Source organism: Quercus lobata, chromosome 4 (assembly GCF_001633185.2).
Source record: "Quercus lobata isolate SW786 chromosome 4, ValleyOak3.0 Primary Assembly, whole genome shotgun sequence".
NCBI classification, from domain to species: domain Eukaryota; kingdom Viridiplantae; phylum Streptophyta; class Magnoliopsida; order Fagales; family Fagaceae; genus Quercus; species Quercus lobata.
Window position 1 is genome coordinate 7,882,123 of NC_044907.1, and position 26,416 is coordinate 7,908,538.

Consider the following 26,416-nt stretch of genomic DNA (forward strand, 5'->3'; position numbering starts at 1 on the left):
TGCCAAATGTTCCTAATATTTGGCATATACAAGCCCCACTGCTAATGCTCTTATGGCCTTATGGGACTATGGCCTTATGGGACTATGGCTTGCTTTCTTTTAGTAGCCTAGAAACTGAGATTGTTAAACTGTGCACCATTTCTTCCAATCACCCAAATAAAACTAATTTAATGTGCATGTCAATCAAGTCATGTTATCATAAGGGGAACATATTACTCAATTTAAATCAAAAGAAAATTGAGACACGTAATTCTATTTACTTCACAGTTACACTTTTATCACATTAGAGATAATAGAAGAGAGAGAGGGAGAACGCTGGTGGAGAACAAGAGTTGCCGGAAGGACAAAGCCGACGGAGATCGGCATTCACCAAGCAGCAGCGCCTCATCCGCCTCCCCACCGCCAGACGGGGTCAGATTGGCTTGACTCTTTTTTTTTTTTTTTCCTTATTTTCTTATTCTGATTCAACTTTGCTGTTATAATAAGAAATAGATTTTGTTTTGTGTTTTGTGTTTTGATTATGTGAGATGTTTGAGTCTCTGAGGGAGAAAAATTCATTCAGAGTTGCTACGGTGCTCTCCAAGAGAGTTATTGTAGCAACTCCAAAAAAAAAAAAAAAAATTGGAAAAATTTTCCTTTTAAAGAGTCTGTTAGAGATTTTTTTTTTGGGATTTGCTCTCAAAAAAAAGGGCTTTAACTAGTTTATTGGAAGAAAAAGACACAGGATTCAAGATTTCATTTTATTTTATCTTTCCTCACTTTTCCCTAGTAACCAAACAGAAGTTTAATCCTATATAACTGACTGATTTTCTCAATCTTGTTTTTAAACCCCTTTTTGGGTTTGGTGAAGCTCCGGCTCGGCTGATTATTATTGTTGGGACTTGGGAGATATGATGTTGGGGTATATAATTAATGTCTAAAGACTAGGTCTCTTTTACTTCAATCTTTTGAAAACCTAAAAACTAGGTCAGCAACTAGTTGATTGTATGCACATCATCTGAATCTGAAAGCATACCTCTTTCAGTCATTCCATTGACCCATTCTACATGTTAAACACGTTAAACACACACACACAAATAAATATATATATATATATATAGAGAGAGAGAGAGAGAGAGAGAGAGAGAGAGAGAGAGAGAGAAAGGGCTAGCAACTAGTATAATGTGGTATCTTTATTTTCTGGTAGAAAGTACAATGTGGTACCCATAAAATAAATAAATAAATAAATAAATAAATAACAGGCATGGTACAATTGAAGGTATGATCGTATGTTGAGGCCAAGACTGGTCCTATTAGACTGTTTCTACAATCTGACCACACAAATGGGCAGATTTAGACTATACTATATCTGTTTTACCAGTGCAATTCAAGACTGGTCCTAATAGACCCCCTTGATTTTTGGGTTTAGTGACCTTCTCCCATCCAATTCAAAGCATTTTCTTAGACGTTTCAGTTGAGCCCCACAGAAAATTCCGGTTAACTCTATCAATGCCCTCCAACACTTTTCCAGGTAATTGGGCACACAGCATGACATATGCAGGAACCGTAGATAAGGAAGATTGAATGAGAACAACCCTTCCAGCCATGGACAATAAATTTTCTTTCCACCCAGCTAGTTTTTGCTTAACCTGATCTAGAACAAAGTTGAAATCTTGGCTAGAGGTCCCCTACTGCTTAACGGGAACGCCCAGGTATTTTCCTAAAGACGGAGTAGATTGGAATCCGAGAATATTGCAGAGAGATTCTCTAGTGTCACTATCTACATTTGGGGAGAAAAACACCCTTGTTTTTTCTTCACTTAACGATTGGCTGATTTACCACAAAATAAGTCCAGCACATCTCTAATGGTGGAATAGGACAACATCATCTGCAAACATAAGATGGGAAAAAGCTGGTTCACTCTTGGAAGACTTAACAGGAGTCCAAAGCTTTTCACTACACTTTTCCTCAATCAATTAACTCAAGAAATCTGTACAAATAATAAAGAGATAAAGGGTCACCCTGTCTGATACCTCTAGAAGGATGAAAACTCTCCAAAGGTCCCCCATTAAACAAAATGGAAGTAGATACAGAGGTGACGTAGATCATAATCAATTGAATCAAATCCTGTGGAAGGTTAATCCTCATAAGCATCTCTCTAATGAAACTCCACTCCAACTTGTCATAAACTTTCTCAAGGTTGATTTTAATTGCCATGTACCCTTCTTTGCCCTTCGCCTCACTAATCGTATGAATTAATTCTTGAAGTATGATGACATTATCAGTACCTCTCTTGTTTGGCACAAAAGCTGTTTGGAGTGGATTAACAACTTGATCCAGGTGCAGCCTCAGTCTTGCCACAATAACCTTGGTAACAATCTTATAAACAGAGTTACACAAACTAATAGGCCTGTAGTTATTGAGCAATTCTGGATCTTGCACTTTAGGAATAAGAATGACATGTGTCCTATTCAGAACCTCAGGCACCAACTTGTCCTTAAAAATTTTATGGATCTCTTTAACTACGGAGTCTCCAACTATCAACCAGAAGCGTTGGAAGAATCTGGCATGGAGGCCGTCTGGGCCGAGGACCTCGAAAGCTTTCATGGACCATAATGCAGCCTTAATCTCTTCCACCGACACCTCACCACCTAGATTATCCCAAACTTCATTGGGAAGAACTGCCTACCATTGAGAACTAGGAGAAGTGAGCCGAGAGGAAAAGGTTTGAGAAGTAGAGTAAATGTCTTCAAACCCTCTCTGGATATAATTTGTTATGTCCTCCTCCTCCAAAAGCCACTCTCCCACTTTATTTTTTATAGTTGTGATTATGTTCCTTTTCCTTCTAACTAAGGTGGACAAATGAAAGAATGAGGTATTGCGATCCCCCTAAACAGTCTAGTTAATCCAAGACTTAAAGGCCCACAGCTCATGCTCCTGATCTAGAATTTGATCAAGTTCCAACTATAAATTGCTTTCCAACTAAAGGAGAGAGGAGATGGGGCTAATAGTAATTGCACGTTGAACTCCATTCAGCCTAGCCAAAATTCTTCTTTTTTTTTGCAAAAACGTTTCCAAAATGTGTCTTATTCCATGTAGTGGCTTTCTTAGCAAAATTTTCAATAGCCTTTGTTAAACTCGAACCTGCCTGCCAGGAGGAGACAACACCAGGGAAAGAGGTATCAGAAAGCCAGAAGTTTTGAAAAACAAAGAGGCGAGGTCGTTGCATCAGTCTTTTGGGATTAGATTCTTGAATAACTAGACAGTGATCAGAGTGTCACCTGGTGAGGTAAGTAACTTGGGCTTCAGGATAAAGATGCCACCAATCCGGGGTGACAAAAAATTTGTCGATGCATTCCTGGATAAGCCCACTGATTTCTCGCTTATTGGTCCAGGTGTATCTTGATCTCGAGAACTCCAAGTCCACCATATTGCACCTGTCTAAACATTCATTGAACTGCAAAGAGTTGTTAATATTTACAGCCCTCCCACCATATTTATCACTACTTATAAGAGGTTCATTAAAATCACCAGCTAATAACCAAGGCAAATTATTTAATTCAGAGACAGAGAGGAGATTATTCTAGAGAATACGCTTTTCAGCTATTCTCAGGCTTGCATAGATAGCAAAGAGGAGCTAGCTAGTGTTCAAGGGGGGTACCTTTACCACCGCATGAATCTCCTGCTCAATCTTCGCAAGGGGGTAATTTCAACTCTATCTAAATACCAAAGCAACCACAGACCTCCGACATACCCAATGGTCTCAGTGTGAATCGCTCCATCAAAAAGGAGCCTATCTGTGATCTCTTTAGCTTTAGGGCTACCTACGTGGGTTTCCATAATCACCATAATGGCTGGGCTATGAGCCTGATTAAGCTCTTTTACATAGCTTTGAAAATTGGGCTTCAACGCTCCCCTACTGTTCCAAATGATGATATTCATAATGAGATAAAAAAGAAGGGTGGAACACTTATCAATTTGAGGTAGGGCTCTCACTTCCCCCCTCAAATTCCATTCTAACTAAATCACCATTTCCCACTGGTTCACTGTGCACAACATCGGCAAAAGCAAAATCTGAAGAATCGCCTCCCAAACTTGCCTCCTCTCCTCCTTTAGAATTGTGCCGATGGTGAGAAGCTACCACCAGGGGTTGATTGTCGCCTTTCAAACTGGATCATCTAGAGTAGGAGTCCCCATTCTAAAGCTCTTCACAGTGAAGGGAAGAAATACCCACACCTTCATGAGTGTCGACTTGAAACACCCTACCACTCTCACACTAATCACTCTTTCCAGCAATTTTACCCACCTTTACTGCACTTGTAAACTGGAATTTTGGATTAAAGGATGAGCTCCCTCCATTTACTTTCCACAAAGTAGTGTTCAGATGGAGCGGATGCTTCTTGTCAGTGAGATTAATTTGAGAGCTATTTGAAGCCCTAACACGGGAACTTTTCTTTTTTACTCTCACTGAGGCCCCCAATGCCGAGCTTGGTTGGGCTGGTCCCATGCCTGGATTGCTGCTGGTTTGATCCAAATGTATCGTTGGTCCATTAGCTTGAAGCTTGGACAAATTGGGCCCGAAGGGGTTGGGGTCTACAGTGTGTTTACGTTTGTAATCCTTTAATGGCCCAGTGTCCATCAAGGTCGCATGTGACGTGCGAGTTGGCAAGGGTGGTCCTGCCTTGTCCACCCTTATACGCTGGTTTTTTGGACTTTTGTGTCCATTCCTTCTACGTGACACCAACAACCACAGACCGTAGTCCCTATCTTGAACGTCTCTCTCTTGTACATCTCCTACTGTACTATCTGAGCTAGTAGAAGCACCTAGGTCATGCTTGTTGCGTGAGTCATGCACCGGCACAAAATGACATTTCGATGCCCCCATTTCTGGTGACTAAGGACCACGGACAACGAACGGACAAAACTCCCTCCAATGGCTGACTCTGCCGCAATCGAAACACAACTCTTGAATCCCTTCGTACAATACTTACTGCTCTAGTTTTCTAATAAGAACTATTGTAATGAGGGGTTTGTCTACATCAATCTGTACATAGAGCCTCGCATAACGTCCCCTCACTTCTGAGGCCGTGTGGGTGTCAATCATCAAGACTTTTCCAACAGCCTCACCAATCTCTTTGAGAACTTCTACATCATAGTACTCAATGGGGAGACCATTAAATCTTATCCAGACCACTATTAACGATACATTCGTCGTTTCAGCTTTAAAATTGGACTCTCATGGCCTAATGGATAGGAAGTGTTCCCCTAAGAACCATGGACCTTTCCTTAATACGGCATCGTGATCCTCCTTGAGTGAGAAATGTACTAGGTAAAAATCCTTCTCGAGGTTGACACAGTCAAGCCTGCCTGCCGGCTTCCAAAGGGCCATTAACTTCATTTGAATATAGTTAAGACTTACAAGTCAACCAAAAACCTTAACTATGAAAGCTTTGGACCATGGTGCCCGAATCCTTCGTTTCGTGAACTGGGATACCTTAACCACCGCGAAGCCTGCTCGAAGACTCCCCACCTCGTCATCGTCTAAGGCAGCATCATCTTTCTCTACCATATCAGTGAGGTCAAAAGCTTGAGTATAAGCGCCTAGGATTTCCCCTACAAGTTTGTCTTTGAAGGACTTACCGACGAAACCTTGGTCAAGTCTTGGTCCAATATCTGAGCTCTCCCCCCCTTTAAAGCTCGCATGGTGCCCCTCCTTAATCTTTTTGTTACTCCGGATGAGTTCTGCTTCCTCCTGAAGAGAGAGAGAGCTTTTGGGTTCATTCTGTTCCCACTAGAGAGAGTAGCTTTTGTAGAACTATTTGTGTGTGTGTATATATATATATATATATATTTTTTTTTTTTTTTATTGTAAGGACAAAAAAAAAAAACAAAAAGGTTATCTATTGATCCACTCAGTAAAATGATTTTTTTTATTTTTTATTTTTATAATTCAATAGTCACAACAATGAAAGGAGAATTTGAGTCCTAGATGTCATAAACACATTAAGAAATACCAACTAGTTGAGCTAAATTGTGATCTTAACCAAAAGAATGTGAGGGGTAACACACAAAATACATATAAAACACATTGACATGAGATACCATAAGCTATGAATAGTTGTTAAAAAATAGTAATTTATTTTAAGGAAAATTACATTTTATCACCCTAAACTATATACCAGATTACACTTTGCACCCTAAACTATCTGAATGTACACTTTACACCCTGAGCTATCACACTTATCGCACTTTGCATCTCGATGTTACTTTTGCTTTTTGCTTAGGTGTAACAATAATTAAAAGACTGAAACAACCTTCTTCAAAATATATTAAAACAAAAACTTTTTTTTTCACATCTCTCTCTAGCGTGCCTCTCCCCAAATTTAGATTCTTTTCAAAACCTTATGGCCCACCCACCTCACCCATCGTCCTCTCTCTCTCTCTCTCTCTCTCTCTCTCTCTCTTCAATTCTAATTCCTTTTCTGAGCAATTAGAGTTTTAAAAAAAAAAAAAAAAAAGTTGACGCTACTTTTAAAGAATTCCTATTCTTTCTCTCTTGAAGCTCTTCCCAAGAAATGGAGTCCAGTAGGTGATCTCTCTCTAAAGAAAGAAAGAAAATTAGACCAAGGAGAAGTGAAAAAAGGCATTATTATTGTTGGATTGGAATTAGCTTTTAAGGTTGGAGGAGAGATCTAGTGCTTCGCTGCTGGAAAATGAGTGTGTCTAGGTTCATCAAGTGCATCACTTTCAGCAACGATGCTAGGCAAAACTTGCATGTTGATTTCCTACACTAGCATCTAGCAATACTTTCCCTACCGTCAGTATAGAGTTCCTCTTTTCGTAATTTTGGCTCCATTTTGGCCCTTTTCTATCTTTGTTTTCATTCATGGATCTTTTTGACCAAATAAAGAACCAAAAAAGAACAAAATTTGAGTTTTTTTTCTCTCTTTGGACGATGGGTGAGGTGGGTGGGACTAGAGGTTTTGAGAAGAATCTGAATTTGGGGAAAGGCACGCACATCAGAGAGTGGACAGAAATTGGTTTTTGTTTTAATTGATTTTGAAAAAAGGTTTTTAGTTTTTTACATTTGTTCTACCTAATCAAAAAGCATGTCACATGCTATAGGATTCCATCAAACATAACAGTAAAAGTAACACCGAGGTGCAAAGTGTGATGAGTATGATAGATTAGGGTGCAGAGTGTGCATTCGGATAATTTAGGGTGTAAAGTATAATTTAGTGCATAGTTTAGAGTGGTAAAGTGTAATTTTCCCTTTATTTTACTAAAAAATATTCATATTGGGAAAAGCTTGGGGTAGAGATGAAAAAGGTGTTCATGTGGGTTTGGTTTAGAAAGTAATTAATATATGTGTGTTGTTACCGTTCTTGACTTCTGAGTGATGTGATTGTGTGTAAGTGAGAAATGTTAATTTAAAAAAATTAAGGGTCCGGTTAATGTGTGTACCCTTATTAACCGGCCATTTTGGAAAAAATTTTACAAGAAATTAAATAAGTTGTCAAAACAGAATTACTTTTTCGTTTTTCCATTAAAAAAAAAAATTTTAATAATTTACTAATGTATATACAAATTATGTATTCAAAACAACTTATCAATTACCACCAAATGTGAAAATAGGTAAGTGATTTTTTCTATATTCAAATTCAGAATTTGAATACAGAATACAGAAAAAGAAAACGAAAAGTGAATATTCCCACTTTTTGAAATCAAACATGCCAAAGGTTGTGTAAGGAGGAATGTGAGCTTTGATCGGGCTGACTGGTACGGGTTTTGCTGGAAGAATTGGGTTATGGCCTTTATGGGCCTGTGGCCTATTTTCTTAGTAGCCTAGAAACTATGATTGTTAAACTGCACTGTACCCATGTCTTCCAATCCCCCAAATAAAACCAATGTATTGTGCATGTTAATCAAGTCATGTTATCATAAGGGGAAAAAGTTTCTCAATTAAATCAAAATAAAATTGAGGGTGAAGTACTAAACAAAAGCAAATGGAAAAAATATTATCTCAAATCACCCATTTTCTCTTCCATTCTTCTTCACTAAGTTTTTTTTTTTTTTTTCCAAGTTTCCACATTGGAGGTAGCTTCAACACTGAAAAGATCAAAGAGAACAGAGAGTGTTGAGAGATAGTGACTAATGTCTTAGAGGAGATATCAAAATATGTATAAAAATTAAATTATAAATAAAATGTGTAAAAGAAATTAAATTATATATAATCCTAGATTGGTTTTGAGTCTCTTGACTGTCCCACGCCATTCCAAGGAAGAAAGCTATTTACCATTTACATACGAAGCACATTGATTTGATATACTGTAAGCTATTGTTGATAAACAATTAATGTTGTTGAAAAAAAACTTTCAGATTGAGAAAAACCTCGTTTACATGGTGACTAACGTTGTATGTAAGGAGAAACTTGAGCTTTTTGTTAGGTTGATCAATATGAATTCTGACTAAAGAGTTCAGCAATGGCCTTCTTATTTAGTAGTCTAGAAAAGGAGATTATTAAGTGCAACATCCCATGTTGTTTAATCACCCAATTAAAGCTCACTTAATGTGCATGTCAACCAAGTCATGTTACTAAACGGAAACATTAATTTAAATTAGAAAAAAATTGAAGTAGCTAGTTTCCCAATATGATCTAACATGTACTATTATGTTTAGAGAGAGAGAGAGAGAGAGAGAGAGCCACATAATATACATGCATAATTGCATATACAAGTAATTTACCCATTCTATCAACAACCAAAAAAAAAAAAAAAAATAGTGATTTACACATCAATTTTTTTAAAATAAATAAATCATTATGGGTGAGATACTAAGCAAAAGCAAATGGCAAAAAATAAACCATCACCTGTTTTACTCTTCCATTTTTCTTCTCCGCAAGTCTTCTATTACTTTGCCTAATCTAATTATGTTGCAATGAATATAATTCTTTAAAAAAAAAATGTTGCAATGAATACATTTATTATCACCTCAACACACAATAATATAAACATTTGAATTACTTTTTCTTATTGAAAATACATTAATTATAAAAATAAAAGATAAATTTCATTAACATACATTGAGGTTTAGAATAATTCTAAATAAGTCCAAAACTTTTCAAAACTAACCAATTATGTATTTAAAGGCAATTTAATCCCTAAACATTGCTGAGAAAAATGACTAACTAGCTAAACATTGTTTAGAAACTAAGTTAGTTTTAGAAACCGAATTGATTAGTTTTGAAAAGTTTTAAATTTGGATATTAACTTAAACCTCATATATACTACGCTCTATCTGTTTTTGAAGAAAAAACTTATATAAAGCTAGGTGGGCCATCACAGAACTACCATCCACTAAAATCCACACATTTGGCAAAGACCCTAACTTTTTTTCTTTTCACAAAAGCATAAAGCAGATTGTATTGAGTCTATTATTGACCATAAAAATTAAAAGTCACCCATCTGTATTTAGTCCTCTCTCCCACATGCCAAGATCCAGATCCAAGTCCAAAGCAAAACCCAAACCCACATAGTTCCAAACTTCCCAAATTTCCATACTTTATTTTATTTTATTAAAACACTACAAATTTAATTAAATCTTCAACGGTCAAAAAAAATTGGTGAAACCGAAAGCCCCACTTAACGTTCACTCTCTCTCTCTCTCTTCCTCACTCCACTAACGGTCATATTTCATCTCCTCACCACTCACTGTCTCTCCCAATCCCAAAGCTCTCTCTCTCTGTGTCTCTGTCTTTCTCTGTGTGTGTGTAATGGAACCAGCAAAAATCGATTGGAAGAGAATAGAGTCAATATTTGTGGAGGACGAACTGTATGAGCACATAAACGCACCCAAGTGGGTGGATTTCTTGGCTCCGCACGAATCTGTGGATGATGAGGCCTGGTTTTGCAGACCCAGTAAGCTTTTCTTCCTTTTCAACCACTATACTCAAATACCTTGTTGTGAATGAATCGAATTTGCTTCTTTTTTTTTTTTTTGAGTTTTTGGGTGTAATACTATAATGGGAAGGTTTATTTTTGTGGAGTAGTGTTGTACATTTTTCAGAAGCATGTGTGTTTGGTGATTATAGCTGAGAATTGTGTTGGTGCTTTTTTTATGTGAAATGTTTTGTGAAATTGTCTTTGATTTTGCAGATTGCAAGCATCCGAAGACTGCTGAGGATTTTCTCAAGTCAACTCCTTCTAAGGTTTGTAGTCTTGGTTTTTTTTTAATGCTTTCTTGGATGCTTTAGTATTGTTTGGTTGCTCAGAAAATGGAGGAAAATAAAGAAGAAGAATGAAATTTTGAATCTTGGGTTGATTCTTTAAGTGGGTACCTAAGATGTATTAACAATATTACCTTCACTTTGGCTTGTGAGCTAGACTGAAGTGACCATTTTAAGTTTATGCTTTAGTATTGTTTGGTTGCTCAGAAAATGTAATAAAATAAAAAAGAAAGAAAGTTTGAATCTTGGGTTGATTCTTTATGTGGGGACTATTTTAAGCTTCTTTACTCAAAAAAAGATGGAAGATTCAAGATTTCGTTTTCTTTTCTTTTCCTCACTTTTCCTAGTAACCAAACAGAAGTTTAATCCTATATAACTGGCTGATTTTCTCAATTGTTTTCCCTTTTTTGGGTTTGGTGAAGCTCACAAGCTCAGCTAATGGTTCTGAATCTTTTCCACTCCGTGATCAAAGTAAAAGGTACTAATGAAAATCCTAGCTTTATTACAGTCCAATTCAATTAGAGTTTTTCTATAGTTTATCTAAATGATTTTTTTTTTTTTTTGGTTCCAATTAATTTAGAGATGCAAAATTGAAGAGAAGAGGGCTTAACAATCCCAAATTCAATGAAGATAGCGAAAATCAAAACCCAAATTTATCAACTCCTCCAGTTCACCCTGCCAAGTCCACGAAGACAGCAATCAAATCAAGCACAGAGAAGAAGAAAATGGTTAATGACATGCCACAGAACAATGAGTTGCCGAGGCTGAAAGGCACTCTCTCGGCAAGGAACTTGTTTGCAGGGCGGGATATACTTAATCAGATCACTGAGTTTTGCAATGAATTGAAGAGAATGGCGACGAGGACGAGGGAGAGAGAGACTGTGGAGAGGTTGATTGTGGAGAAGAGTAATGTGTGTGTGGAGGAAAAGGCGGCAAAGGAGGGTTCTTGTGAAGTTTTGAGGAAAGTGAATGAGAAGGATAAGGAGAAGGAGAGGAAACCATTGCTTGAAGTGGATAAAGAAAAGTCTCTAGGAATGGAGGAAAGCAGTGTTAAAGAGAAGCTGAGGAGGAAGAAGTAAGTTTGTTTTGCCCTCTCTTATTTTTAAGAAGATATCTTGTGCATCTAGCATATGCATCATCTCTCTCACAACATACAATTGTGTGAGACTCATTTTTTGAGAGAGATGAGGCATATTATAGATGTACAAGACACTTTTTGCTCAATTTGTGTATACATGTGTGTGTGTGTGTGTAAATCTGCAATCTTATTTGTGTGTATGAATTCTAATGGCATGATTTCAGTAGCTAGATAAGTTCACTTACAATAGATTATGGAATTAGTATTATAATCTCCTTAGAAGTTGATATTGAGCGCAGGAAATCCTTTGTTTAGAACCATCTTTGATGCAACTAATTAAGTGGTGATTAGTAATGGCAAATGAACCATCATATCTGTCACACCATATCATGCATATGCCAGATCTATGAGACAAATATTGCTCAATTTGTGTGCCAGTGTTTGTGTTTGTGTGTGTAATGGAATGATTTCACTTAACTGAGCAAGTTCACATACAAATTTGAAACAATGTCTATGAAATTGGTATTATAATCACCTAATCAAGTTGCCATTGAGTGCATGATGTTCTTTGTTTAGAACCACCATTGATGCAACTAATTGAGTGGTGATTAGTGACAACAAGAAGTATATGCAAGATGGATGATTGTGCACATTTATATAATGGATCTTGGACAAGCAATTTAATCGGTGAACAATGCAAAAAATGGGCTAATCTCAAATGTTGGAAAGTTGGGACCATTTGAGTCCACAAAATGGTTATCCAATGGTTGTGAAAGTCTCATTAGGCAGATTGTTAAATGAAGGGTTTAAACTATTGATCTATTTAGCAGCGGTTCAATTCACAAATTTCAAGTTAGCTCCTCTTTCAAATAAAATTATCTTTATTTATTAAAAAAAAAAGGCTTTAAATGATTGACCATATTTCATTTTTGGTATTATGATTATGAGATTATATGTGACGATTATCTGTGCAGAAGAGCTGATGAGGCAGAGAATGTTCCAATTTCTCTTGATTTGAACAATGTAAAGCACAAAAGAGAGGAAAGCCTGCTGCAAATTCGGACAAATCCTCCCTCTCCCCAATGCTTTTCTGCTACTCGTGGACCAACCAAAACCACCCCACCAAAGGCTACCAAATCCAGGATGATGGTATGTACTACTTTTTGGGTTCTTGCTCTGTTCCTACTCTGTACTACTTTAAAAGCATAATGAAAAACATGATTAGGAGGAGGCACATCTAGCTCATCTAGATTGAGCTTTAGGCTTCCAAGCTCGTGAATGTTGATCTAATCCTCGAGTGCAAACTACTTTTGGTTAGCAATTATTATATGCTTATCCAGATTATTCAATTATGGAGGTAGGTCCCGCAATAAATGTGTCAATGGGAGTCACAAGATCAATTGAAGAGGATTTTACTCCCATTGACACATTTATTGCAGGACCTACGTTGATCCTTACTCCTTACCCAAACTCCGTACAATACTTTATTTGAATGTTTGACAAATAATATTGCACTCAAGAACTAATTATGGTTGTTGCCACCTTAGTAATTATGTTTGTTGCACCAATGATGTTATGACTTTCACTTGCAGCACATATGTAGTAGACTGGATTCCATGCAAGTCTTTTTGCTTAAAACTATGAATTACCAATTTCCTGATTGATTTGTATTTTTACAGGCTACACAGGAGAGGGGGATACTTCAAGAAGTAGAGCAAAGTAAGGAGGTGATGAAAGGGGAATCTGCAGATAAAGGCCGACCTGAATCTATTGTTGAAGGAAGAGAAGCAAGAGCCTTGGATGTATTTTGGTTCCTTAAGCCTTGCACACTATCCAACTAATTGGTTCACAATTGAACAAGAAATTCAAATTCATTCTTTCATTCTTTTTAGTGTACCTGCCTCATTGTTGTATCTTATAGTTTTTCTTCTTAATTATTCATTTGGTGTTGATAATATAACTGTAATAATAAAGAACTCAATAATTGTACTAAAATTTCATATTACATCAATAAAATGTTGTATCTTAATATCTCCATTCCTATGGAGTATTTCTGAACATGTTAGTGAATCATAAGCATGTCATATTTATTCATGAGAGACAAATCAGTGAATCACAAGACCAATCAGTGGGTTATTTTGTTCTTTTCAGGCTGATTGGTGATGGTGAGTGCTCCTTTTGCTACAAACTCTAAGCAGTATATTTTACCAAGAAATCCAAAGCAAAAGCTTGAATTAGAACCTCTAACTCCATATTAAGATCAAGGCAATATAACCAATGTTCTAAGAAAAGTGAAAACAATTGGTGTCATGGTTCTCTTTTTCCTAGTGTCGAGGGGGTTCTTCCAGATAAGATAGGGATAGAAAGCTACATTGACAAACTGCCAAACTCAGCAACCAAATCCACTCTTTCCAAGCTTGATCCTTTCTCTGTTGCTATGCTTCTGCCCTTAACACAATGCACTACAGTGTTGTGCATGTTTGACACCTCAATTCTGTCACTCTTGCAGAGGCTCGTACAAAAAAGGTACAGAAGAAAAAAAAAATCTACATTTGCAGCTAGAATGGATTAAGAATTAAGCTGCTGAGGTTCCTGTTTTTTTGTTACTTTTTTATTTGTTGGATTGACATATATGTCGGTGCCCGAGATATATTTGAAAGTAAAAACGTTCTTTCCCATAGTATCTACATGATATAATCCATCAATTGGAGCCTGCCATACATACTATTTCTTTTCCGTTGTAATATAACTAAAGTTTAAATAAAAATTGATATAGTGCAATTGGTAATTTATATGAAACACTGAAAATGGGACAAAAGAATTTTACTTATATGTTGATTTATAGCCTAGCAGATCTAGACAGCTAGACTTCTTAATTCTGTATAATAACTTAACTTATAACCAACACGTTGATTGGCCTAGTAATGATAGCATGGACCAACATGCCTCAAGTAATGGGTTTAAATTCCACCCTTTGCAATGTGTTGCGGCTCCTTATACCCCACCTATAGGCTGTTGGCCTCCCCGCCCACTCCAATTTATCATCTGTGTAAACTAGTTCATACATACCAGGAAAAAATATATATATAGATGCATCATGCATACACCAATTACCATATGAATGTTAAAAGAAAAGAAAAATGTTTTGTCTTTATATTTTCTGAAATAATACTCAACACATTTGTATTGCCTTGAACCGGGGATCAATTCTCCACTCTTCCACTAATTATCCCAAAAAAGACAGGAAAACAAAAAACATAATTCCACAATAAAAGCCACAATCCCAGAAGCAAAAATATATACCAATTGCGATAAGAATGTTAAAAGAAAAGAAAATGTTCTTCCTTATATTGCCTTGAAATAATACTCAATTCATTTGTACTGCCTTGAACCAGGGATCAATTCTCCATACTTCCACTAATTATCCAAAGAAAAAAAAAAGGGAAAAACGAAAATCATAATTCCACAATTAAAGCCACAATCCCAGAAGCAAAAACAACTTTTCTGGAAAACATTAACAATCTAAGTCATATCAAAATGAAAAGAACAAGTCTAAAACTAAATTTGAAGAGAAAAAAGAAAGAAAAAAAAAAAACTGTTAAAACAAGGATCTGATCTTTCTAAATCTACCTCATGTTGCTGCAAAGCATACAATCCACAAGCCTAGACCAAACCACACGAACTCTTGGATACACCCTATTGGTATATATTCTTGATTCCCTTAGAAAACCTTCCACAGCCTCTAAAAAGAGGTTCAAGCTTCTAACAGGAGGAACATAGAGAGTCAGAGGCACAGCAGAGAAAGCCAATGTGAAGAACAGTTGCAACACCATCTGGGATATTTGGAGATTGACACAAAGAAATGAACTTGATATCTCAAAGGTTCTTGGACAAAGATTCTTTATATGTGTTACAAAGAGATAGGAAAGACAAGGCAACAAAAAAGGAGGACTTTTTTGAGAGATTGGTAGAAATTTTGAGAGCAAAAGGAAAAGAAAGAAGGGTCTCAAGAAAGTGCAGATGAATTTCTAGAAATATGAAGAAGTCAGATTTGTTGAAAAATGAAGAAGTTTTACTGGTAGTTGGAACTTGAAAACGTGGGGCTGACTTCTCTACTATTTGTATAGTCTGAATTTATAATCTCTACATGTGTATCTTCATGTCTACCACCACTTCTTTTAACTTATCAGTGTCAATAGTCAATAGTCAATCCTCTTTTCTTTTTTTCTTTTTTTTTTTTCAATTACATCAAAAATAGTAATTTAGAAAATTGAAATTTTTTTCCTTTTTTCAAAGACAATAATTACTATATAATTTTCCCCGGAAAAAGTTGGTTATTAGAAGATAATTGAAACTAGAATGGCAACAGGACTAATTAATATTAATTTTGAAAATTGACATTTTGTTTCCCTTCTGTCTTACCAAGACGATAAATTACTATATAATATTCCCTTGAAAATGTTGGTTAGAAAGTAAGGGGTGTTTGGTAATGTTGTTCTAGTAACGTTGTTTGTATTTTTTGCAAATATGTATGAATGAAAAAATGTGTAAAAATACGTGTAATATTATTTAAACACTGAAAACTGTTGTTCTAATTACACTACCAAACAACCCCTAAATGAAACTAGGATGGCAACAAGAAAAGGCATGGTAAGATCATGAGTGCTCCATTCCTATCTCTTATTTGGGGAAAGGAGGATGGGAACGGATTAATTGAAAACGAGACAAGTTAAAGGTATTATGTCATCTCAAATAAGGTTATTCTGTCATTTATGAGATAATGATGAAAGAGAAAATTGACGCATAACCATGAGAATGTTAAGAAAGATAGGAAAAAAAATGCAAGAGACAATAAAAAATAAATATAAATTATTTACATTATGTAACATACATACATATCTACATATATGTATTTGGGGTTGCAGCCTGCAAGTCTTAATTTGCTCCATCACCTGTTAGAGATTAGAAAAACCACATTGGTTTGGGTGAATTAAGTAAAATGAGATGTATTTTTCAGTCCTAAATAAAACAAAATTTGATATAAGGAGTAAATAAAATCAATTTTCTGCGAAAAACTTACACATCCATATGATTCCAAAAAAAACTTTTAACATATATACCAACAAGAAAAATAAAGGAAAGCCATTTATAGACTCTCTTTGACCCAACTTGGGTATATGCATAAAAAGCATTAGTCTAATCATTTCTTTTAATCGTTCATTTATTTTAAATGAAAATGACTTTTTTGGGAATAGGGTTCAACTCCCTCTTGGAGGTAGATAGAGGTTTGTTAGTAGTTGTGTTTGGGTTGGTAGAGAAAGAAATTTATTGTCTTAGGAACTTGCAATCCCTCCTTCTTCCACAAAAAGGGGAGGGAAGCAAGGAGAAATAGAGAAAATTCCAAAAATATTACAAAATGGTGCTTTGTTTTTGTTTTTTGTTTTTTGAAAGGAACAAAATGGTACTTTCTTAATTTTGTGTATGGCTTTGTTTTGTCTATCAACCTTCCATCAAGTGTAGTTTCAATTTTAAATATTTCACACAACCCCCTCCACCCTTTTGTGAATATATATATATATATATATATACACACACATACATACACATATAATTGACAGTGGCCAAACTTGAACTCTGAATGTTTCCATTAAAAACAACAAGAAGTATCAATTGAATTATAAGGCTTTTAGACCCTCCCCGCGAATATAGTCACGAGGCATGATATATCATATGAAAGTTAAAATCATTCTTTTTGGTAAAAGAAAAATGGTCATGTTAATGGGTGTTTTTAAGACAATTGTTAATAAACTATATTAAAAAAAAAAATTTGACTCCACTTTTATTAGAAACTAGTATTATGCTTGTGCGATGCACAACTTGATAAAAAATTATATATAAATTTTTTTTTTTTTAAAAAAAAAAAAATATATATATATATATATATATTGATAATATAATCAAATCTAATAACAAATTAAATAGTAAAAATATTTTTAAAAATTAAGTTACATGGAAAATGTATATTATGTAAGGTTTTTTTTTTTTTTTTTTTTTTGCAAAAAAAAATATTATAAAACATTTAAAAAAATTATGGCAAGTTTTAATTTTCTAAAAGCTCTTATTAGTAAAATTTTAATTTAATTATATATATATATATAAAATATTCTATAAATATTGCTACAATTTAAGATGCATTAGACCCCTTTTTTTTAGTGTAGTATACGGTTGCTACAATTTTAGATGCATTAAATCTTTTGATTTAGTGCACACTCTTGATGCGATGGTCACTCTACAAGTATAAGTGCTTGTGGGGTGTGGGGGACAAGGGACAAGATTCGAGTCTCCAAAAGGGAGCTTTCTATCTTGTATCAAAAAAAAAAAAAAAAAGGATCTTTTGATTTAGTTTAGTGTACATTGAAGCAATTTAAGATGCATTAAACCTCTTTTTTTTTGTAGTATACGATTACTGCAATTTAAGATGCATTAAAACTTTTAAGATGCATTCAACTGTTTGATTTAGTGTAGTATACATTGGTGCAATTTAAAATGCATTAGACTTCTTTTTTTAGCATAGTATATGGTTGCTGCTATTTAAAATGCATTAAAAAAAATTAGTGGAGTAATTAAAAAAAAAAAAAATTGGATTACACTATGTCTACATTGCTGCAATTTAATACGCATTAGACTTTTTTACGTAAATACTTTCTTTTTATAATCTAAAAATCTAAAAAAAAAAATTGCAATTCGGTACCGCCACTTGACGCAACCATGACTTTTAAACTCAACTTTTATTATATAATATATGATATAAAAAATTGTCAAAAAAAATTAATTACTTTATCATTTTTTCATAAAATATTTTTAAAAATAATTTTTAAACTAATACCCTTAAAGCATCTTTTAACATTTCCGAAAGAAATACCAAGATCTCAGAAATTTAGCTATATCTCAATTCCAAAATTGCCTCTTTGTTTGCCTCAAAGGTTAGGCCAGAAAAAGAAGGATGAAAGGACTTTTTGTTTTCTTATTAATGTAAGTTTATTATATTATATTCATTTGGCTTTTTGTAATAAAATATGTTTTTTTTTACAAGGAAAGCAAAGCATTGATGATGAATGGTTTGTAATGGTGTTCACACGTAAAGCATGGCAGATGGAGCCCATTGTTTGTGATCCTTAATAAGAGTTCCAAAAGAAGGCTGAAAGTGTCGATGTCATTTATGACCATTATGGACCACGACAATAATACCCTCATTAACACGTCCTCTCAAGTCTCACTCTCACCTATGGTGTCATTGCGAGTATATCACATTCCAAGGTTTTGTTTGATAAGTCACATCTATGTAAAGGATAAGGGTGTTTCTTTAATTTTTTCCTTCTCACACCTAACTGATAAGGGTGTATAGTTTAGAAAAATCCAGAAAACCATTGTCACAAAAACTACAACTTTTTTTTAATAATAATTTTATCAGAAGGAAAAAAAAATTGTTGGTCACTTAGTCAACTATATATTATTGATGTTGTTTAAGAAATTCAATTTTTTAAGGGAATAATATATCATTCAATGTATTATTTATGTCAAAAGATAAATGCTGCTTGTTAAGGTTTGTTAATATGAGTACTACATTAATAAAAAATTGAGTAAATAGGAGAAAAAATACCACATGGTTGGCAATAAAAATTTAGGCAAAATTGCCCTCTTAAAGAAGACACGGCTTAGGGGCATTTTTCTTCTTTGGACAAAATTGTCCCCTTAACACATTTCCCTCTATTTCACTTTTTATTTTCCACTAAATCTTATTTTACCAATTTTACTATCCACTTTCTTTTACTTTACCAATATCAAACTCAATTTCTTCCCCCTTACCAATATCAAAGAGAAGAAGGGATGAAGAAATGCCAATGAAGGATTGAAAAAAAATTAAACTAGGTACCACTATTGTATTTTATTTGATTCATATTTATTTTTTAAAAATAGGTTAAAATTAATATGATGTTAATTTTTATTTTTGATACATGTATGTTGTAGCATTAATGGATGGGAATGTAGTTGCAAGTGACAGTCAATACTTTGCTCCAAAAGATTGCTTTGATTTAAATGAACCACTTCAGAAAGTTATTATAATTTTATTTTATTTGTGATTTACATTTCATTTATCATAGAATATTTTTAAACTCTTATTTTAATATAGCACCAAAATTAATATAATGTTAATTTTTACTTCTAATACATGTATTATAGCACCAATGGATGAGAATGTAGTTGCAAGTGAGACTCACTACTTTACTCCAAAAAATTGTTTTGACTTAAATAAATCCCTTCAAGAAGATATTATAATTTTATTTTATTTTATTTTTAAATTTACATTTCATTTATCATAGATTATGATGTTTTTAAACTCTTGTTATGGATGACAATGTAGATGCAAGTGAGACTCATCAATTTGTTCCAATGAATTATTTTGACTTAAATGAATTGTCTCAAGAAAGTATTATTATTTTCATTTTATTTTTAATATATAATTCATATATCATATAATATGATGTTGATTGTTTTTTTAATTTTTTTTTTTAATATAGCACAACTTGATGATGATTTGATTGCAAGTGAGGTTCATGGAAGTGTTTCAAAGAATTGTGTTGAATTAAATGAGCTTCCAAATGATAGAAAAAATAATAATACTTATGGAGATGAAATAATTGATTGGAATGAATGTCCAATAGATGAAATGGGAGTTATTGAAGAACATGAAGATATAAATTCAATAGAAAATGAGTTTGAGCCTTTTGTTGGTCAATGTTTTCCTAATGAAGAAAAAACTTTCATTTTCTATAAAAATTATGCAAATCGATATGGTTTTACCATTCGAAAAGGTAGTACTGAGAAAAAAAAATAGTAAGATGTGATTTTTTTTTTTTTTTTGGTCATTGACAAGGTAAACAACCACTAAAAATAGTGGATCCGTCTAAGGAGCAACGATATAGGAAGTCTTTAAAATGTGGATGTAAAACTCATCTAAGTATCATTTTGCGAAAATCATTTGATATTTTTCTTCAAGGATGGCATGTCACTAAGTTTATTATAGACCACAATTATGATTTGTTCTCTCCTTTAGAAGTGTGATTTCTTCCAGCCAATCGAGTTATCACTATAGATGATGAAAAATGAATTTTCTTATTGAAAGAAGCTGAACTTTCAATTAAAGAGGTAATGCGTGATATGAAACTTGAGAGGCATTTGAAACATGGACAACTTCCATTTTTTCAAAGGGATATTCATAATCTTTATGTGAAAATGAGGAGGAAGAATGCAAAGAATGATGCCATGGATCTCCTACAATTTGGCAAAGTTGCTAAAGAAGAGAAGTCTAGATTCCAATAAGCATTTACAACCAATGAAGAAAATAGATTGGAACATATTTCTGGGTCACCTACTCATTGTTTTGATTGGTACCAAAAATATGGGGATTTTTTTTTTACTACTTATAAGGTGAATGCTTATAATATGCTTTTTGGTATTTTTGTTGGTATCGATAATCATGGAAAGACAATTCTATTTGATTGTGCACTTCTTTGAAATGAAACAAGAAGTGTCTTTCGATGGTTAATGAAGGTACATTCTTTGTCTAATAAATTTGTACAATTTTTTTTTAAAAAAAATTATTTGATTAATTAGTAGAATTTTCGGCTACAAAAGAATTTTCGGCCACAAAGCATGCCTTTTGTATATGGCATATTATTGCTAAATTTAGCGGTTGGTTTACATCGATTTTTTCGTAATCAATATTCAAATTGGTGCATGGACTTCTATAAGTTATATAAGTTAAAGTCATATGAAGAGTTTGACAATCAATGGCTTCAAGTTATGACAAAATATGACATGCTCTCTAACAAACATGCAATTGGTTTATATCAAATCAAGCATTTTTGGATACCATGTTACCTTCGTCGGCATTTTTTTGGGAATGACAATAACCGGAAGATCAGTAAGTATAAATGCATTTATTAAACGGTTTGTTAGTTCTCACACAAACTTGATCCAACTCATCAAACAAGTAAGTCATTATTTACCGTTGATTTCTTTTGTTGTATATATATATATATATATATATTTTTTTTTTTGTTAATATTTGTAGTCTTCATGTGTCATACAAAATTTTTTAATTTATTTTACTATTTGGAAATTTAGTTGATCTTGCCATTGAAGATATTGAGCAAATACAATCACACGATATGATGTTGGATAGTTGGAGACATATAGAGGTTCTTCTTTGATATCAATGTCACCATTAGAAGACCAAACACATAGTGTTTTGACGCCCTATGCTTTCAAGATTTTTCAAGAGAAGCTTGGGAGAGCAACACAATATTTGGTGCTACAAGAAAATGGTATTGAATTTGTGCTACAATATTATAAAGATGAAACTAGTCAAAGGCACAAAGTATTATGGGATGGTAAGATGACATATTGTAGTTGCAAAGAATTTTGAATTTTGGGGTATACTTTGTCATCATATACTTAGTGTATTCCTTCATAAAGATTGTTACCAAATTTCATTCTTGTATTTACCACCACGTTGGTGTCGTTAAGCATCATTAAGTGAAAAAGAATTGCAAGTGGTAGATAATGAAAATTTAGTGGACAAGGAAAATATGGTTGATGCTAATGTTAATGATATGATTGATTGAGATTGCTTTATTAATTTTCCTCTGCTCTTAAAGACAAAAGGCAGCCCGAAACAAAAACGAATGAAAGGTGGATGAGAATTAGGAAAGAAAAAGAAGTCTTGTTGCCTTTGCAAGCATGTTGGCCATAACATTTCAACATGTCCAAAGAAAGATAATTGTACTTCCTCAAATGGTACCAAAAAAAAAAACATTTACTTCAAGTGAAATGGGATTGAATCCAATATTTTCTTTGAAATTTTAGGCATAAACTTTTGAACTTGTAAAAGAAAAAAAAAAAACTATAAAAATATTGTGTTTGTTAATTTTGACAATATTATGTCATTGGATAGAGATGCTTCTCCATGACAATATAATGCCTTTGTTAATTTTGACGCTTCTCTTGTTTTTTTTTTTTCTTTGGTTTTACATTTCCATTTTGACCATATTATTCTAGTAAATATTCACATTATCATTTTCGATATTATGTCATTGTACTGAAACACTTCTTCTTACTTTTTTTTTTTTTTTTTAAAGAATTTACCTTAATTTTTATTAAGGATTCAATAAATACTAAATCAAATTAAATATTCTTGAAGAAATTTAAATCATACTTAAATTTCCCATTTATAAGGGATTCAAACCTAAACTCTGATCCGTGATGGTATTACATTGTTAGTCTCTAATATTTATCTACCAGTGCTTTAGTTCCTAAAGTATCTTATTGGTCTTTAAAGTAACAACTTTGACAACTTATTAGTATCTGTTATTGTTTTGATTTTTTTTTTTTTTTTGGTGTAACCCTAGCATAAACAATTCATTCAAAATTAATATTTTTCTTCAGTCCCTACTATCTCATGCCTCACTACCATTGCCTCGTATAGAGGTGTGAATGGGTCGGATTGAGGAGTATTTTCAATTTGACCCACCATAGTCAGGTCGAAAAAGGATCTAGCCCAACTTAGCCCACCTAGATCGGGTTGGAATTAAAAAAAAAAAAAAAAAATCCCTAATTGAGCATTCAAACAACACCAATACAAATAAGAGAAAATTTATAACCTAATAAATCTGAGCATACCACCAAACTAACACAAAACTAATTTATTAGTACTTCAAAGTTAGTGGGATATCATATAGCTCTATCCTAACTCAGTTGAAAAACAAAAGAATAAATAATAAAATTATATAATATATATTTTTAATATATATTAAATATAGGTGGATTGGGTTAGGCGAATTTGCTGACACTAACCTTTAAAAACCGACCCAACCTGATAGGTTGGGTTGAATTGGATCGATTTTGGCAGATCCATGAGTTGGTTGCACACCCCTAGCCTCATATAGTAGAATAAATAAAGGATAAAGAGTTGAAGAAGAAAATTTAAGACTTGAGCTTCCTCTAATGCGCTTCTGAATTTATGTTCTCTTATTCATCCTTATTTGTTTGGCTACAAATTTTCATCTTCTTTTAATTTCTTATTGGATCTTCCTATCTTTTTTTCATTAGTTTTTCTTTTTCATTAATGGTAGATCAAAAAATATTAATGTCACTAGTAGATCTAGATGAGAACTAATAACAAGTTATTCCGTAAACTTTATTATAAAATTGTTATGAAAATATTATATAAATAGCATTATTCTTTTTTTCTAAAGAAAAATAACACTAATTTAAAAAGTTTGGAAATACAATAAAATGTGACAATATTTTCACAATATTTTTTGTTTTTAGTTGTGGTAATCCTAATCTAATATTTTATTATTTTATTTTATTTTGACATATAAAATATTTGATATCTCAACTATTTTAAAAATGTTGTGATAATTTGTTGTGTTGTAACACAATTTGTAATTTTTATTTTGTAAAATTCCTTGCATGATGAAAACGTATCCCGCCTTTTACTTTTATTTAATTTATTTTACCTCTTTTTTTCTTTTCTTTTTTTCTCAACCACACGTTTCTTTCACCCTTTCCTTTGTCTTCTTTAACCTTTATCTTCTCCCATCGACCTTTTTCTCTTTTCCACTTCTCCATTCTCATCTTTTTAAAATTTTACGTTCTCCCATATCAAATTCTTGGCTCAACTTCTCTGTACGTCTTTTGATTTTTTTTTTTTTTTTTTCACAGCTTTCTTTTCTAACTCAGTTTGTCTTTTCTTGATTTTCCCACCATCAACCTAGTTCGTCTCCCTCAATTCCGGTATTTAAAACCTTGATTTAAAGCCCTCCCTTCAACATGGTGCCGCCACTGATTTTGTCTTTTTATGGTTTTTTTTTTTTTTTTTTAAAGAATGTACTGATATTGGTTGTTTTCCTGTGAGATGGGTTTTTTTTTTTTTTTTTTTTTGGATGTATTGAAGTTTATAGTTTCTTGTGAGATGGGTTTTTTTTGGGATGTACTGATGTTGATTGTTTCCTACGAGAGGATTGATATTTTTTTTTTTTTTTAGGGATATACGTAGAAATATGACTGTAGGCTTAAGTTGTTGAGAGATGTGAAAAGGGGAATTTTGGTATCTTTATTAATTTTTATTTCTTCCTATAAAGTTGACCCAACATTTGATAAAAAGAATGCATAAAGTATGTAAGACTGTCCTAGAAGCTGGGTATTTTTTTTTTTTTTTTGGAGAAAGAGAAGCTGGTATTAATCAAGGTAGTCACTATCGGACCAGTACTAGTTAGTATGTACCGTATCGGTATGTATATCAGTATCGAAACATCAACGTTTCGTACCGGTTTAAATACCGGTTATGTACCGGTCATCCCGGTCAATTTTGGGCAATACTGGCCAATACTGAGCGTACCGGCCGGTATAGAAAAAAAGTTTTTATTTTTTTATTTTTAAGTTTTGTGGTTTTTGAATTTTTGTTAGGGTAGAATAGTAACTTATTTGCATTAACTTATTAGTATTATTTGTTTTCTTAGTATACAATGGTAACTTTTAAGCTTTCTATTTTTTTATTGTGTTTTTTTTTAATTGATACTAAAGTTTAAAACCATGAATAATTAGTTCTGAATTGAAGAAATGTTTTATGGTAAACTTTTATATTTATTATAATATACACACACACATATATATATATATATATATATATATTTATAAATATAAAAAATAGCGGTAAACCCAAAACGGAACATCGGTATTGACCGGTATCTGAAATATATCGTACCACTGACCAAACCGGTACAGCCTTCGGTACGGTATTGATTCTCTTGATATTAATGTGCACCGTAACACAACCCATCCTTTATTAGTAAAAAAGGAACAAGTTTTTAAAACTACTATCATTAATTTAAACCGGTGGAAGAATGGTATTTATGTTTTGAATAAAATAAGTACTTTGTTCAAAATATTTTCATAATATTGTTACAACAAATTTTATGTGTTAGGTTGTTATTGGTAGGGGTGGATTCACTTAGAAGGGTGGAGGTTATGACCCCCCAAACTTTTCTAATTTTATAAAATTACCCCTCAATTTTTCTATATTTTTCAAAAAATATAAAATTGGGCCCCCCAAACTTCTTAAACATTAGATTTTTACCCCTAAATTTACCTGAAATTTTCAAAAGAAAAATGATTAGCCTCCCAAACCCTCCATATTTCTTGTATGACACTATTAAATTGGTTCAATTTTATATTTATTATTATTATTATTATTTTGGTCCCCCATTCATAAAATTCTAGTTCTACTTCTAATTACTAGTTCGAATTTGAATTTATCATTTAAAAAAAAAAACACTTTTATGTCTACTAATAACTACTTGTCATTTAAAATTTGTTGTAAAAATGTTGTGAACATAAAATTTTTCATTTATTTATGAAAGCAATTTACCTCCAACGTAGTTTGGAGAAAACTTCCCCCAACTTATTACGTGATAGTTGAAGAAACCATTCATGTATACTTTTAGTCACATGAATTTTTGGAGAAAACTTTCCCCAACTTATTATGTGATAGTTGAAGAGACCATTCACGTATACTTTTAGTCACATGAATTTTTAAATGATATATGTAGATAGTTTTATAAATCGACTCTTATTCAAACCTTGTATTTTATTTATTGATTTTTCAAAAAGGAAGGGCCAACAAGTTAGGACAGCCACATGAGTAATAAAATGTTAGTCACTTAGTCAAAGACTCTATGTTACCACCATTTTTTGGAAAATTATATCACCACCTAACTAACATAAAGCAACTATTACCACCATTGCCCAATTGGGCTGGTTGGGGAGTACGGGCGAGTGAGTTCAAGCTGTTGGAATTTCAATATATAAGTATTTCTAATCATTTCAACTGAAAAAGAAAAAAGAAAATAAAAAAGTATTTGTTATCTTCCAAATTTGCTCACGACACTTAAAAAAAAACCTCCAATTTTACTGCACTAACTTGGTTAAATGCCTTTCTTTAAGCAAAGGAAATTATTCATATTTTTTCTCTCTAGAATTTTTTGTTCATGATCATTTCTCTCTATAAT

The 26,416-nt window shown here is 33.1% G+C and overlaps 1 protein-coding gene across 2 annotated transcripts; it reads left to right on the forward strand.

The window, feature by feature from the left end:
- Window positions 1–9,480: 9,480 nt before the first annotated feature.
- On the forward strand, window positions 9,481–13,319 carry LOC115983620. Of its 2 annotated transcripts, none has more exons than XM_031106350.1 (6): window positions 9,481–9,896; window positions 10,134–10,186; window positions 10,627–10,682; window positions 10,785–11,279; window positions 12,260–12,431; window positions 12,962–13,319. In XM_031106350.1, exons 1-6 carry the CDS (start codon window positions 9,752–9,754, stop codon window positions 13,121–13,123), a joined length of 1,083 nt encoding a protein of 360 aa, XP_030962210.1. In that variant the 5' UTR covers window positions 9,481–9,751; the 3' UTR covers window positions 13,124–13,319. The 2 variants fall into 2 exon arrangements, with proteins under 2 accessions (XP_030962210.1, XP_030962209.1); XM_031106349.1 differs by having other exon boundaries at window positions 9,487–9,896; window positions 12,257–12,431.
- Window positions 13,320–26,416: the final 13,097 nt, after the last annotated feature.

What these genes read in the sequence shown, in the direction of transcription:
- LOC115983620 (XM_031106349.1), top strand. Translation starts at nt 9,752, where the DNA reads ATGGAACCAGCAAAAATCGATTGGAAGAGAATAGAGTCAATATTTGTG. An exon ending in GGCCTGGTTTTGCAGACCCA is followed by an intron (nt 9,897 to 10,133) that starts GTAAGCTTTTCT and finishes TTGATTTTGCAG; the next exon opens with ATTGCAAGCATCCGAAGACT. An exon ending in GAGAAGCTGAGGAGGAAGAA is followed by an intron (nt 11,280 to 12,256) that starts GTAAGTTTGTTT and finishes TTATCTGTGCAG; the next exon opens with AAGAGCTGATGAGGCAGAGA.